This window comes from Tursiops truncatus, chromosome 8 (assembly GCF_011762595.2).
Source record: "Tursiops truncatus isolate mTurTru1 chromosome 8, mTurTru1.mat.Y, whole genome shotgun sequence".
In the NCBI taxonomy this organism is placed as follows: Eukaryota; Metazoa; Chordata; class Mammalia; order Artiodactyla; family Delphinidae; genus Tursiops; species Tursiops truncatus.
This window is the reverse complement of record NC_047041.1, coordinates 92,064,311-92,081,151: the sequence shown is the minus strand read 5'-3', so window position 1 is coordinate 92,081,151 and position 16,841 is coordinate 92,064,311. Positions and strand designations below refer to the sequence as shown.

The 16,841-nt window shown below is 39.3% G+C and overlaps 1 protein-coding gene across 3 annotated transcripts in view; it reads right to left on the bottom strand.

Moving 5' to 3' along the window:
- Positions 1-2,723: 2,723 nt before the first annotated feature.
- TTC17 (tetratricopeptide repeat domain 17) overlaps positions 2,724-16,841 on the bottom strand; it is a 153,597-nt gene continuing 139,479 nt past the window's right edge. For all 3 annotated transcript variants that reach the window (XM_019948320.2, XM_019948321.2, XM_033860486.1), the window contains 3 exons: positions 6,817-6,936; positions 5,457-5,600; positions 2,724-3,869 (listed from right to left, as the gene is read on the bottom strand). In XM_019948320.2, coding sequence (XP_019803879.1) covers positions 3,738-3,869; positions 5,457-5,600; positions 6,817-6,936 — 396 coding nt within the window. In that variant the 3' untranslated portion in view covers positions 2,724-3,737. The remainder of the gene's footprint in view (positions 3,870-5,456; positions 5,601-6,816; positions 6,937-16,841) is intronic.

Here is a 16,841-nt window from a genome sequence, read left to right as displayed (position 1 = left end):
TTGAATTAATAATGGTGGACAGACCCAGCAATACCCTAAAGCTATAGAAGCATCAGGGAGAAGAGACTGGAAATTGAAAGAGAGAGGGAAGACTAAATCAGGGACAGCTCCAGAGGACATGTGAAGCTGTTCTCACTTAATCTACAGAGGTACAGTCTGGTCTCTCAGCTCTGCCTGAGTCACCCATTGCTCCTGATCCATGTAAAACACTTTGAACAGGGACAGGCACACACCATGCAACCGATAGATGTTAGTTCTTCTTATTAGCAGAGGTCTTCAATCCTGCCACCAACTCTTTTCCCAGTTCTAGAAATAAATCAAGAGTTGTATTCTGTTTCTGGACCCTGATTCAAAAGCTTGACTGCTTAAGAAAGTGAGTTCTAGCCTGGAAAGTGAGGAGTTTGCCCTATGAGAGCATTTAATACAAATATTTGAGGAAAAGTTTGTCCTTCTGTTTTTGCTTTGGTGGATTTCTTTCATTCTATCTTACAAGTCACTAACTCTCTCTTCAGCTGTGTCTAGTCTGTTTAACCTATCCATTGAGATTTTTATTTCAACAATATTTTTCACTTGTAGGAGTCCTATGTGGTTCTTCTTCACATCTACCTGCTCGTGTTTCTTTCTTTCTTTTGGCTGCCTTGGGTCTTCATTGTTGCGCGTGGGCTTTCTCTAGTTGCGGCGAGTGGGGGCTACTCTTTGTTGTGGTGCGTGGACTTCTCATTGCAGTGGCTTCTCTTGTTGTGGAGCACGGGCTCTAGGCATGCAGGCTTCAGTAGTTGCAGCACGTGGGCTCAGTAGTTGCAGCATGCAGGCCCTAGAGCATGCGGGCTTCAGTAGTTGTGTCTCGTAGGCTCTAGAGTACAGGCTCAATAGTTGGGGCACACGGGCTTAGTTGCTCGGCGGCATGTGGGATCTTCCTGGACCAGGGATTGAACCCGTGTCCCCTGCACTGGCAGGTGGATTCTTAACCACTGTGGCCCCAGGGAAGTCCCTAACCTGCTCATGTTCCATAATCTCTGTTATGTGGATGATAGTCTTTTAACTACTTGAACATTTTCAGCATTCTTACTTTTCAAATTGCTCTATTAGTTCTTGTACATTAGGAATGAATTCTGTTGTTGGGCATGTGAACTCTTTGACCCCATAACACTGGAATTCCCCAGTTCTGTCTTTAAATCTGTGCTCTTGTCTATATTCTCTCATGTCCTTAGTGATCTCATCCAGTCTCATGGGTTCAAATACTATCCCCATGCCTGTGACATCCAAATTTATATCTCCAGCATAGATATCCTCTATTAACCCTAATTTATCCAACTGTCTACCAAATATCTTCACATAGTCTGTACAAAACTGAATTCCTTAATCTTCCCCACAAAACTCTTATCTAACTTTGGTCTTCCCATCTGAGTTAATAGCAACTCCCTCCTAATTGCTCAGGTCAAAAAATCTTGTAATCTTGACTCCTGTTAGAACAGGTCAGATCATGTTATTTCTCTGCTTAAAACCAGTGACTTGCAGTGACATATAAAGCCCCACAACAAAAATAAACAAAACAAACACCCAAAAAGCTACACAATCTTGTTCACCTCTCTGGCTTCATCTCCTATTATTCTTCCTCTTGCTTACACCTCTTCAGCCAAAGTGGCCTCCTGTGTTTTGTAACTTTCAGTATGCTTCTGCCTTAGGGCATCTACCTTTGCTGTTCCATAATGCCATGTAAATAGAACCATATAGTACATAGCCTTTGGAGTCTGACTTCTGGGGGAAAAGGAAAAGCTATAGAAAGAACAGATCAGAGGTGGCCAAGGGTTAAGGGTGGTGTTTGACTACAAAGGGGCAGAGTGAGGGAGTCTTTTGGGGGTGATGAAAGTTTTGTACCTTGATTGTTGTGGTGGCTGTAAGACTATGCATTTGTCAACATTCACAGAACTGTACACTGAAGAATGAATTTCACTGTATGTAAATTAAAAAAAAAGCAAAACAAAATCACAAACAACGGTTGCAAGTTTCAGGAAAAACTAAATGCAACATTGTGGAGAGGTTGGGGAAGCAGGAAATACAATCAGACACACACAGGATTCTCAGTGAAAAGAGGTTCACTTTATCCAGCAATGAATGAGCTGCTTCTCAAAATACATCTATCTGATATGAAACTGTTTGAAATTAGCTGGACTCTAGCTGAATAAAAGACAGAAGGAGAGTTGACAGGCATGTCTGATTGCTCACCTGCTTCTAAGAAATTACAGTCTCTGCTAGAACCAAATGCTCCAGGTTTAGTGACCCAGTATTTGAGATGATTGGTGTCTGATAATGTTCTAGGAAACCCTGTGTTCAGTGGAGTCCTGTCCCAAAGGGAATGCTCAGTTTCACACTGGTACAACTCTCCCCAAAGTTCCACGAAGCTTACTTCGACGAACTTTAGGATCAGGGCTCACCGGAGGGCTGCCTTTGTGGTTTAGATTATTCTTCCTTTCCCAGGAAGGTCAGTTATCAACTCTGAACATCTGCTGACTGTGCATCTTTCCTGGTCAAATGTATTGTGTTAATGAAGTTCATCAACCATAAAACCTAGTGATGGATTGTTTCTCCCCACACCTTGCTGTGGTGGAAAGAAAGAAAGATAAAGACAACCTAGGACTTGAGAAAATCTGACCCAGAGTTAGAGTTAGGCTTCAGAGCTGTCCAAATGAGCCTGGTTCCATAAAGAAGAACCACACCACAGACCTATTCTCATAAACAACTTTTATTTTTGTCCTCAGTATGTGCCCTTGAAGACTCCCAAATGCCTGGAGTTTCTGACTCTCCTTGGACCAGAGGCATAAGCATTGTACGGAACACTCAACCTTGGCTCACCACTCTCCTGAGGGGCTAAGTCTGAAGGCCTCAGAGAGAGGGAGCTGACACTCATGCCTCATTCCAAGATGGGTAACACAGTGAACAAAGAATTAGTAAAACATAGACTCAGTCTGTAGAGGGCTTCAAATATACATATTCTATATATATAAACCTGTTATATAGGAGTTCAACTTATTGGTTTCCTTGTGATTTGTAATTAAAGTACAAATGATATCGATGTTGTACACTGCTGATTTCCCCTTCTCAGCCCCCCTCCCTCCCCAACATATAAATAACATCACAAAGGTCAGGTGATCCTAAGAGTTTTTGTTGTAAATATTTTGTTTTTAAAATCATTTCCCCTTCCTCCCCCGCAAACTACCTGTGAGAGTTTGGATCAGAGCAGCATGGAACGGACAAGGCTGGGGGCAGCATGGAGATCTAGTGGGGAGAGCGTGGAACATTGCTTCTCACTGACTGGCACCAGATGGGCTTCTGCATTTCCACTGACAACAGAGGCTACGACGGGAAGCAGAGAATGTGCGATGCGGTTTCGCCCTCCTCCGAATCGGAGGAGGTTGGCTGGACCACTGAGAAAAGCCCTAAAGGCATCGAGGTTTTGGAGACAGAGCACAGCTCCAGAAATGTCTTGGCTCAGTATTTACACAATATCTTTAGGCTGCATTTTCCTTTTAAGAAATTTATGTTTCAGGTTGGCTGGGGGAAAGAAGGAACTTAAAAACCAAAACAAACCAATTCCCACATATGTAAAAGTCCTGTTATATGTCTTACTCAGTTACTGTCATACACATCATTAGAAGTAGATACTGACAATGATTGGTTTCTTATTCCTTTTCTGAAGAGCATGAGAAAAGAGAGACAGGAGAGAAGGGAGGAGTGAGCTAAGGAGAGCGCCGGCCCTTCTTCAGGATTAAGTGACACTGGATGGTCTGGATTCGGTTCTTGGCCGGGACAAACTCGGGCTGCAGCTTCAGTGTAGATTCGTACCACACCAGTGCCTTTTCAAACTCTTCCTGTGAGGGGCAGAGGGACAAAAGTGAGAGGGGTACTACCACCAGACTAAATATATATGGTGACTTCTTTTTCTGTGAAAAGCACATCTGTGGTAGTGACAGTCCTGCAGTATTTTCTCAGCGGATCTAAATCTCTGAGGAAAACTCTAAGGTCTGGAGGAAACAACTACCTCCATCCCCAAGGTATGAAATAACAAAGAAAATTACGGCAGAGCCCAAGAACCAGAGGGAAAGGGGATATCAAGTTTATAGAGGTTTGGCCCAACAATAGAAGTAACTGTGGTGGCAACAGTAAGAACCAACATTACTGAGTACCTGCTGTGTGCCAGGCACAGTGCTAGGTGCTTTATGGAATCCCTTCCTTTAATCCTCACAGAAACCTCTAGAACTATGTCTGGCAAAAGCTTATTGTGCATCTGTCTGAATTTTCTACTGTTAACTGGAAAGATGGAAGTCATGTCAGGTATCTCAATTAGACTTGGAAATTCTGAAACAGTTTCTTCTTCTCCCTAACACTTGAAAATACGAACACGGTTTGGAAATGATCACTGCCATAGTGAAGGCGTTAATCTTTTACTTAGACTAATACTCTCAAAGAAGAGCGCACATCTACTGCTTAAATGGCTCCTTCTGGCCAAACGAGAGGCAGAATTCCTCATTCACAGCAGCAAATTTTGCATTTACTGGGGATGAAAATAGATTCTTCAATTTTAAGAAGCAGAGAGGGAAATCTGCACATTCAGCAAGACCTACCTGGCCAAAATTATATTTCCTGCCTTTGAAGTCACGGGTAACAACACATAAAACTTAGAGCCTGAAGCTGCTCATTCTATTAACCTTTACTGAGAGTACCGTGGGAAGAGCCCCATGTGGGACCCCAAGCTTTGGATGAAAGTGCATGGCACAATTCCTGTTAAATTCGGCTATGACAGATTCTGGGGGACCCCGGGACTTTAAGTTCTGAAATCGGTCCTCGTTCTGAACAAGATGGCTTTGCCATTTTATCTGTAAATGGTATCCCATGAAACTAGTGGCATTCCATCATTCATCAAAGCTTTGGTGAGCACCTACTATATGCCAAACCCTGTGAAGTGCTAGGAACAGGGAGATGAAGAGGAGTCTCTTTCTAAGGAGCTCCTGGTCTAGGGGGAGAGACTAATACTTGAAACAAAAATTATAAAGCAAGGTGAAAGTACAAGAGAAATCTGCACAGGGCATCATGAGTGCAACCGTAGGGACCTAGCCCAGCCTTGCAGTAAGAAAGCACGAGAGTGTGTCCGTCCACGTGGAGGGTTAGGTAAGGTGACGTCTCTAGAAAACTGCAGGTAAATCTGACTCTATTACTGTTAAAAACTTAAGGTGCGGAACTACATAGTTGCAAATACGTGGATGAATTTCCTGTATTGCTTTAAAAACTCACAAACCCCTTACCTATAAAATATACCTTTGGTGGAGAGCTAACAATTTTAGACGCAAAACTTACAGGAAACTGGAGGACACTGACACAGTCAAAGAGGGTTTGAAATCAAAGATGTGCCCGAGAGAAGGTGGCAGAGCTGGTGTGCTCCGCCCACAGGCCAACCTCACCATCGCCACGTAGACGTTGCCCAGTGTGAAGTGGTTCACAGCAAAGTGTGGCGCGATCTCCACTGCCATGGTGGCCACAATGACGGCGTCGTTCCAGAGCTTGGCGTTGTGCAGGATGTTGGCTAGGCTAATGAGGGGCACGTCCTGTGGGAGGAAGGAGAAGGCGAGAAGGGAAGAGCTTTCATTCTCGGCTCTGGTGATCGTAAGTAATGTGGTCAGCGTTTCCTGGTGAATGGCAGGGTCGTGCAACTCAGCGCGGGAGGCTGCTGTTTGCTACGGGTCTGTGATAGGGAAGGAGCACGCACCAGCCTATCCATGCAGTACTTCTTTCACTGAGTGAGACTTGCCTCAACAAACAAACACATGTCAGCTGCGTAAAAACCTGCTGAGTGCGGTTGTTGGCTTCCATCCTGGTGCAAGCTCCTAGTTGCGCTGCAGCTTGGTAAGGGAAGTCGGTGGCCCGATGCTCTGCACAGCCCACGCTCTGGGACATGCCGTCACAGAGCCAACGGGTTTTCTGCAAGGACCGCCGCACTGCCTGAGGCGGGGGCTGGCAAGCTGTGGCCCACAGGCCAGTCCAGCCTGCTGCCTGCTTTTGTAACTTTTTATTGGACCACACCATTCCCATTCCCTTAGGTATTTCTGTGGCTGTTTTCACGCTATCATGGCAGAACTGAGTGGCTGCAACAGAGCCTGTCTGGCCTCAGACCCTAAATTTGTACCACCTGGCCCTTTACAGAAAAAGTTCCCTGACCCCCTGATCCAGAGTCTTCGCCCTTCCCTATCGCCTAGCAGTACAGAGCACAGAATGATGGGTTGATCAAGTAGCAGTATTATTATCACAAATATTTATTAATATCACAAATATTTATTCCCTTTAAATGTGTTACCTGAGCAACTGCTATCTATATTGCATTGTTCTGCATCACTGGGTTCTTCTATAGGAGATACAGAAGAAACAGAAGAAATGACCCATCTTTGTCCTTGCTGGATACCCACAGAGTGCATGTCGTTAATAGGGTCACAGAGGTTTAAGAATTTGCCTAAGATCACAAACCCGGTGAGAGGCAGAGCTGCATTTAGAACTCGGCAATGCCTGCGCCTGATACAATGTTTACGGTGATCTTGAAGCCCCTCCCTGACGTTCCATCTTGCTGAGGTAGGGAAGGCACAACAGTGGGTGTAATTCACAGGCTTGTGGTGGCACAAGTGGGGTCATAAGTTTTTCCGTCCTATCTTAGCCGTTTGCCATTTTCTTATAGGCTGAGCATGAGGAAGGTTGTTGAAACCTTAGAATAAACCACTGTGGGCAAAGGAAAGGACTGAGGGATGGAAATTCACACCTCTGAGTTCCACTCACCTTCATCTGGTGTGGAGCATAGTGCAGGGCTTGGCGTAGGCAGTCAATCGCCTTCTTCCCTTGGCCTTTCACTCTCCAGTAGAGGGCTGCCATGCTGGAAAGGACCCAGGACGTCTGGTTCTACAAAGGAATGGTCAGCTAAAGCTGATGCTTCTTAAGTAACACACTAATTTACCACCAAGATTAAGAACAGTAACACAAGTAACACAAGTTAATGACCAATTAACTGAGTACTTACCTGGTCCCGGCGGTCTGCTATACACTCATGTTCATCCTCTTATTAATCCTAATAGCAACCCTATAAGCTTGATTCTACTATTACAGTCTTTGTATGGATAAGAAAACTATGATCCAGAGAGTTTAAATATCTTGTCCAAATCCACTCAATTACTAAGTAGCAGAACTATATTTCATGCCCATGTTCTTTTATATTTAAATTTACTTAGCTTTTTGAACAGGTAATTCATTCACGTTTCAAAAACCAGAAATTATATAAAGTTATACAATGAAAAACCTCCCTGCCATCCTTGTCACTATTATATACAAGTAAACACTATTTTTAGTTTCTTATGTGACCTTCTAGGATTTCTTTATGCTTTATCTAAGCAAATACGAATACAGACTTATCTCTCCTGCTTTATAAGCCTATTACTTATATAAGAGAGAACATTCATCTGCACCTTGCTTTTTTCACTAAACAGTACACCTTAGAGATCTTTCTACATCAGTGTGTAGAAAGCCTCTTCATTCCTTTGTTATCAGCTGCATAGTATTTCATTGTTTGGAAGTACCATTATTTATTTAAGTAGGTCCTTATTAATGAATATTCCTCTCTCCTCCAATTCTTCACTATTAAAAACAATGCTGCAAACATGACTTTGTATAGGTGTAATTTTGTGTCTGTGCAGCGCATCTGTAGGATACATTTCCAGTGTGGACATGCTATATCAAGGGGATACACGTTAGTTTGATAGAAATCATCACACTGCCTTCCATAGGACTGTAGCAATTTAATATCCCACCAGAAATATACATATGTCCCTGTTTCTTTATTGCCTCACCAAGGAGTCTGTTATTAAACTCTGGGATCTTTGATAGGTGAAAATGCGGTTTAAATCTACATTTCCCTTCTTATGAATGGAGCTGACCATCCTTTCATGTTTGACAGCCTTCTGATTTCTTTTCTGTGAATGACCTGTTCTTATACTGTTAATTTTTCTGTGAGGTCTTTAGCTTATCTATATGAGAAAGCTCTTTAGGTATAAGGGAGATTAGTCCCTTGCCTGTATATGAATTACAGATACATTCCCCCAGGCTTCTCAAGTCTGCCTTTGGACTTATGGTGCTTTGTGTGATATAAAGGTTTTAATTTCTGCGTAGTTCAGTTCATTAATCTATTTCTGATGGCTTCTGGATTTTCAGTTAGGAAGGTCTTGTTTACTCCAAGGCTATTAAGAATTTTTACCATGTTTTTTTCCCCAGAACATTTGTAGTTTCATTTTTCACATTTTAACCTTTGATCCACTTAAAATTTAACTTGCTGTAAAGATACGGCTCCAATTTAATTTTTCTCCAGATGGCTACTAAGTTGTCTCAATAATAGTTAGTGAGTTAATTCCTCTCTCCCCCACTGTGATGCTATCTTTATCATATACAAAACTTTAGTACTTAATTTAAGTCGAATATTGGGTTAATTTAGGTTTAATTTTGCATTTTCCTGTCTATTTCATTCTGATGGGTGGTCTCTAACTCCCAGCCATTACAGATGAGGCAATCAGAAAACTTACCCTGCTTCCTATCTTCTTTCTGTCTTCCAATCTATTTTTTGGGTAATTTTATCATTTTTCATTGTCAGGGCACATAGCATTTATATTCTGTTCTATCATCCAGTTTCCTGCCTTTGTTTTTGTATTGGTTCTACAGTTAAATATAGTCCTTGATCACTGACATTACTTTTGTGCGGCTTCCCTAGTCACCTCCTGGTTGGCTGAAGTTTATCTTCTAGTACTTTTCTTAAGAAGGGCTGATGGGAAAATTATTCTGAGATTGTTGTTATGGGCTGAACTGTGTCTCCCCAAATTCATATGTTGAAGTCTCAAATCTCTAGTTCCTCAGAATGTAACTATTTAGAAATAAAGTATTTAAAGAGCTGATTAAGTTAAAATGAGGCCATTATTGTGGGGCCCTAATTTAATATAACTGGATTTATATGAAGGATTTACAGAAGAGGAAGAGATACATCAGGGTCGTGTGTGCAGAGGGATGACGGCGAGAGGTGCCAACAGGGTGGCCAACTGCAAACCTAGGAGCGAGGCCTCAGAGGAAAACAACCCTGCCGGCACCTGGATCCCCGACTTGTAGCCTCCAGAACTGTGAGAAAATAAATTTCTGTTGTTTAAGCCACGCCGTCTATAGTATTTTGTTATGGCACCCCTAGCAAACAAATACAATCATGTAAGTTCAAAACTTTGTCTCTAGCCTTTATGCCTGAAGCACAGCTGGCTGGATATAAAACCATGGCTCATTCTTTCTTTCCTTGAACAATTTGCTGGTATTGCTCCATTGCCTCTTGGTTTGAATGGGGGCTGCACAGAAATCTGAAGCTAGCCTGATGTGTTCCTCCTTCTTTATGACTTGATTCTTCTGACTGGCTTCCCACAAGGATCCTTTTTTTAAGAAAATAAAATTACCTTTCTTTAATGCCAATATCTGACACATACTGAAGAACATATTTATATATATACACATACAACAAATATGTAATTATATAAAATATACATGTATGCTGTAAAGCATAAAATAATGAATATTCCAGAAACCGCTACCCTACTAAAGAATGAACCTGCTTCTCCTGTATGTTCTTGACACTATGCCAGCCTCTTGTCTTTTCTCCAGAGGCACACGCTATCCCAAGTGTTGTGTTTATTATTCCATTGCTTTTTTTTTTTTTTTTTTTTTTGCGGTACGCGGGCCTCTCACCGTTGTGGCCTCTCCCACTGCGGAGCACAGGCTCCGGACACGCAGGCTCAGTGGCCATGGCTCACGGGCCCAGCCGCTCCGCAGCATGTGGGATCCTCCCGGACCGGGGCACGAACCCGCATCCCCTGCATCGGCAGGCGGACTCTCAACCACTGTGCCACCAGGGAAGCCCTCCGTTGCTCTTTTTAAACACCGTTCTATCACTTACACACACATATTTGCTCCAACAATACAATACTTAGTTTACTTCTTCCTGTGCATTATAAACATGGTGTAAGCAGTCTTCTGGGACTTGGTGTTTTTATTCGGCCCTCTAAGATTCATCCATGTTGCTATATGTCGTTTCAGTTCATTAAATTTCCTTGCTGCACAATTAAATGTCCATTAAGTGAATATACTACAACATATTTATACATTTTCTGTAAATGGGAGGGTTTGAGTTATTTCTTGTTTTTAAGTTAGCTTCCCGTTGCCAATAGATGTACAAAGAGGTTCTCTAGTCTAGATACCTAGGAGTGGAACTGCTGGGTCAGAGGATGCGCAAATGTCCAACATAACAAGAGAAAGCCAAATTGCTTCCTAAAGGTGTTATGACAAGTTTCAGTGCTATCAGAAATGTTTAAAAGTGCCTCTTGCTCTATATCCTTTCTAACTCTTGTTATTATCAGTGGGGATAAAACAGCATCTTACTGTAGCCTTTATTTGCATTTCCTGATTATTAGTGAGACTGAGAATTGTTTCTTGTGTTTATTGGTCATACATATCTTTTTTCTGTGAAATGTCTGTTAATATCTTTTATACATTTTTCTATTTTATTATTTATCTTTCTCATCACTTACATGCTCTGCATATTAATCCTTGTAGGTTAAATGTGTTAAATGAATTTTCTCTCACTCTGGTTACTTTCATTTAAAAAATGTCTTTAATTAAGAACTTTTAACCTTTAATATAGTTGAACTTAATAACGTTCTCTTCTCTAGCTTATGCTTGTATATCTTCTTTACGAAATCTTTTTGTACTTCAAGGCCAGAGAGATCATCTCCCACAGTTTATTTTAATTTTTAAAGTTTTGTTTTTGATACTTGAGTCCTTAATTCAGGACTTCCTTAATGGAGTTCATTTTTTGTGTATGATGTGAGGTGAGGATTGAAATTAACTAATTGCCCCAGCAAGCTTTCTGAATAGTCCCCCGTCTCCCCATTGATCTTCCACAGCTCTGTGTACACTAGAGACTTTCTGGGCTTCCTATTTAGTCCCCCTCATTACTTTTGCTTATTCCTTGAGCAAATGGCATAATGTCTTATAATTTTTCATAAAAGTAAGGCAGTTCTCACAACCTATTCTTCTTTTCAAGAGTGTTTTGTCTGTTCTTTACCCTTCCATATTAATGTAAAGATCTGCTTTTTAAGTGCCATAAAAAAAAACCCTGTTGCTATTTTGATTACAATAGGATTGACTCTATAAATCTAATTGGGGAAAACTGACATGTTTATGGTGTGTGTCTTCTTATCCATGAACATTACATATCTTTGTTTATTTAGGTCTTTTAAAATGTCTTTCAATAAAGTTTTATCACTTTCTGCACCTAAGTCTCACAACTTTTTTGTTAGATTTAGTACTGGGAACTTTATATTTTTGTAACAAAGTAAATACATGTTAAAAATTATGTTTTCTCATATTTACTGCTGCTGTATAGAAATGTAACAACTTATTTTTATTTATTGACTTTACAGGCAGCCACCTTGATAGAAACATTGTTATTTCTAAATATTTGTCTGTAGATTCTTTCAGGTTTGCTATGTAGATAATCACATCATTTCTGAATAACATTTTTTTTCTTCCTAATACTTATGCCATTACTTTCTTTTTCTTGATTTACTATACTTGTTAGGACTTTTAGTACAATGCTGAAAAGAAGTGGTAGTGGTGGGCATTCTTTTCCCTGATTTCAAAGAATTATTTTAAATATTTCCCCCATTAACAATTATCTTTGATGAAGATGTTTTGTTGATTCTTCTCATCAGATTAAGGAAATACTTTTCTATTCTTAATTTGCATTAGGTTTATATCATGAATGTACTGAATTTTATCAGATGCAATCTACTAAAATGATTTCATAATTTTTTTCCTTTAATTTGGCTGATGGAATTTAAGATTTCCCTAAAGTTAGACTGTTTACATTTGTATTTCTGGGATAAACCCAACTGGTCAAGGTGCATCTTTTATATATATATATATATATATATATATAATATAAAAAATTCAAAATTACAGCTGTAGATTTCAACATACCTCTCAATAATTGATAGAAGTAGACAAAAAAATCGGTAAATATGAAGAATATATAGAGAGTATTATCAACCAACTTGACTTAAATGACGTTTCTAGAACAGTCTAACAACAGCAGAAGATGCATTCTTTTATGGTGCTTATGGAACATTTATCAAGACAGATCATATTCTGGGGCATAAAACAAGTCTGAATAAGTTTAAAATAATTCAAATCATACAAAGTATACTGATTTACCACAGTGTAATTAAATTAGAAATCAATTAAAGCAAGACATCTGGAAAATACCCAATAGTTTGAAACCACATAACACACTTCTAAATAATTTATGCGTCAAAGAGATTAGAAGGAAAATTATAAATCATTTTAAACTGAATGAAAATGAAAATATGACAAATAAAACATGTGATATGCAGCTGACACAGAATTTAGAGGGAACTTTTAGCACTAAACCCCTACATTAGAAAAGCAAGGGATCAAATTAGTAACCTAAACTTCCATACTGAGAAACTAAAAACAAAACAAACAAAAAACTTGTCAAATTAAATCCTAAGCAAGCAGAATACAGGAGGTAACAAAGATAAGGGCAGATACCAATGAAAGAGAAAATAGGAAAACAATAGAGAAAAATCCATGGATCCAAAAACTCATTCTTTGGGAAGCTCAATAAAAACTGATTGATAAACTTTTATTAGTCAATGTGACGGGGGCGGGGGGGAAGATACAAAGTCCCAAGATAAGAATTGAGAAGGTACATTACTACAAATCCTACAGATATTAATGGAATGATAAGGAACTATTATGAACAACTTTATGCCAATAAATTCAATGACTTAGATAAACTAGACAAATTAAAGACACAACTAACAAAGGTCACTCAAGAAGAAAGGGCTTCCCTGGTGGTGCAGTGGTTGAGAGTTCGCCTGCCGATGCAGGGGACACGGGTTTGTGCCCCGGTCCGGGAAGATCCCACATGCCACGGAGCGGCTGGGCCCGTGAGCCATGGCCGCTGAGCCTGTGAGTCCGGAGCCTGTGCTCCGCAACAGGAGAGGCCACAACAGTGAGACGCCCGCGTACCGCAAAAAAAAAAAAAAAAAAAAAGAAGAAGAAAGACAATTTGAATACTCTCATTAAAGAAATTGAGTTTATAGTTAAAAATCTCTCACAAAGAAAACTCCCTGTTCAGATGGCCTCTAAGGTGAATTTTTTATCAAACATTTAAGGAAGATATAATACCAATCCTCTACAATCTTTTCCAGAAAAATAAGGGTAGGGAACACTTCCCAACACATTACACACAGTCATTATTATCCTGATACCAAAACTAGACAAAATATTACAAGAAAATCAGACTAATATACTTATGAACATAAATTCAGACTGAATGGCTTATCAGCGGTAGAGAAAGGTGTGTGTGTTGGTTTGTCAATTTCTCATTAAATCAATCATTTTCTGCTTTATATATTTTGAGGTTATTTTTATAGCATATGTATAAGGTTAGAAGCAGTATATATTGGTGAATTAAAGCTTTATCATTATGTGCTCATTCTCTCTGACCCTAATAATTTTTTCTGCTTTGAAATATATATTTCCAGGTAATTAATATAACTATAGCTACTTCCTTTTGATAGTATATTCCTTTTTGATTAGTATTTTCCCATTAACATTTCTACTATGCTTTAGGTATGACTTAAAAACATGTAGCTCCTTTAAAAAGTTTCCAATTTGACATTATTGTGACTGTTATATTACAGATTTGTTTAAAGACTGTTTATCATATTTCTTGGTTTCTTTTTATCCTGATTCTTGAATACATTTTTTCCTCTTTTTTTTTGTGTGCCATTTCTTGGATTGATTTCTTTTTTCTTTTTTGGATTGCTTTTTTTTTTGGTCCTCCTGTTCTTACTTCATTATTTTACCCTCCGAGGTTTGGGAGTTGCACATTTTTTTTAAAGGTTACCCTTAAATCTCTACTTAATATTTAACTTAACAAAGTCCAAGTAATATATTAACTCACTCCTCCTGAACATTAAAAGAGCATTTGAATACCTTAACTATGATCATCCCATTCTCAAATGTACATTTCTCCAGTATTTCGGTTTAGCCACTCCTGAGACTGAACCAGAAAAAGATAGAAAATATAAACAGACCAATCTCAAGCACTGAAATTAAGACTGTGATTAAAACTCTTCCAACAAACAAAAGCCTAGGACCAGATGTCTTCACAGGCAAATTCTATCAAACACTTAGAGAAGAGCTAACACCTATCCTTCTCAAACTCTTTCAAAATATAGCAGAGGGAGGAACACTCCCAAACTCATTCTACGAGGCCACCATCACCCTGATACCAAAAGCAGACAAAGATATCACAAAGAAAGAAAACTACAGGCCAGTATCACTGATGAACACAGATGGAAAAATCCTCAACAAAATACTAGCAAACAGAATCCAGCAGCACATTAAAAGGATCATACACCATGATCAAGTGGGATTTACCCCAGAAATGCAAGGATTCTTCAATGTATGCAAATCAATCAATGTGATACACCATATTAACAAACTGAAGAATAAAAACCATATGATCATCTCAATAGATGCAGAAAAAGCTTTTGACAAAATTCAACACCCATTTATGATAAAAACTCTCCAGAAAGTAGGCATAGAGGGAACTTACCTCAACATAATAAAGCCCATATATGACAAGCCCACAGCCAACAAGGTTCTCAATGGTGAAAAACGGAAACCATTTCCTCTAAGATCAGGAAAAACACAAGGTTGTCCACTCTCACCACTATTATTCAACACAATTTTGGAAGTTTTAGCCACAGCAATGAGAGAAGAAAAAGAAATAAAAGGAATCCAAATTGGAAAAGAAGTAAAAGTGTCACTGTTTGCAGATGACATGATACTATACATAGAGAATCCTAAAGATGCTACCAGAAAACTACTAGAGATAATCAATGAATTTGGTAAAGTAGCAGGATAGAAAATTAATGCACAGAAATCTCTTGCATTCCTATACTCTAATGATGAAAAATCTGAAAGAGAAATTAAGGAAACACTCCCATTTACCACTGCAGCAAGAAGAATAAAATACCTAGGAATAAACCTACCTAAGGAGACAAAAGACCTGTATGCAGAAAACTGTAAGACACTGATGAAAGAAATTAAAGATGATACAAACAGATGGAGAGATATACCATGTTCTTGGATTGGAAGAATCAACACTGTGAAAATGACTCTACTACCCAAAGCAATCTACAGATTCAGTGCAATCCTATCAAACTTTCAATGGCATTTTTCCCAGAACTAAAACAACAAATTTCACAATTGTAAGGAAACACTAAAGACCCTGAATAACCAAAGCAATCTTGAGAAAGAAAAACGGAGCTGGAGGAATCAGGCTCCTGGACTTCAGACTATACTACAAAGCTACAGTAGTCAAGACAGTATGGTACTGGCACAAAAACAGAAATATAGATAAATGGAACAGTACAGAAAGCCCAGAGATAATCTCACGCACATATGGTCACCTTATATTAGATAAAGGAGGCAAGAATATACAATGGAGAAAAGACAGCCTCTTCAATAAGTGGTGCTGGGAAAACCGGACAGCTACATGTAAAAAAATGAAATTAGAACACTTCCTAACACCACACACAAAAATAAACTCAAAATGGATTGAAGACCTAAATGTAAGGCCAGACACTAGAGGAAAACATAGGCAGAACACTCTGTGACATACATCACAGCAAGATCTTTTTTGACGCACCTCCTAGAGAAATGGAAATAAGAACAAAAACAAACAAATGGGACCTAATGAAGCTTAAAAGCTTTTGCACAGAAAAGGAAACCATAAGACAAAAAGACAACCCTCAGAATGGGAGAAAATATTTGCAAATGAAGTAACAAAGGATTAATCTCCAAAATTTACAAGCAGCTCATGCAGCTCAATATCAAACAGAAAAACAACCCAATCCAAAAGTGGGCAGAAGACCTAAACAGACATTTCTCCAAAGAAGATATACAGATTGACAACAAGCAAATGAAAGGATGCTCAACATCACTAATCATTAGAGAAATGCAAATCAAAACTACAATGAGGTATCATCTCACACCAGTCAGAATGGCCATCATCAAAAAACCTACAAACAATAATGCTGAAGAGGGTGTGGAGAAAAGAGAACCCTCTTGCACTGTTGGTTGGAATGTAAATTGATACAGCCACTATGGAGAACAGTATGGAGGTTCCTTAAAAAACTAAAAATAGAACTACCATACGACCCAGCAATCCCACTACTGGGCATATACCCTGAGAAAACCGTAATTCAAGAAGAGTCATGTACCACAATGTTCATTGCAGCTCTATTTACAACAGCCAGGACATGGAAGCAACCTAAGTGTCCATCGACAGATGAATGGATAAAGAAGATGTGGCACATATATACAATGGAATATAACTCAGGCATAAAAGGAAACGAAATTGAGTTATGTGTAGTGAGGTGGATGGACCTAGAGTCTTTCATACAGAGTGAAGTAAGTCAGAAAGAGAAAAACAAATACCATATGCTAACACATATATATGGAATCTAAAAAAAATAAAAGGTTCTGAAGAACCTAGGGACAGGACAGGAATAAAGCCACAGACATATAGAATGGACTGGAGGACACGGGGAGGGGGAAGTGTAAGCTGGGACAAAGTGAGAAAGTGGCATGGACATATATACACTACCAAACGTAAAACAGATAGCTAGTGG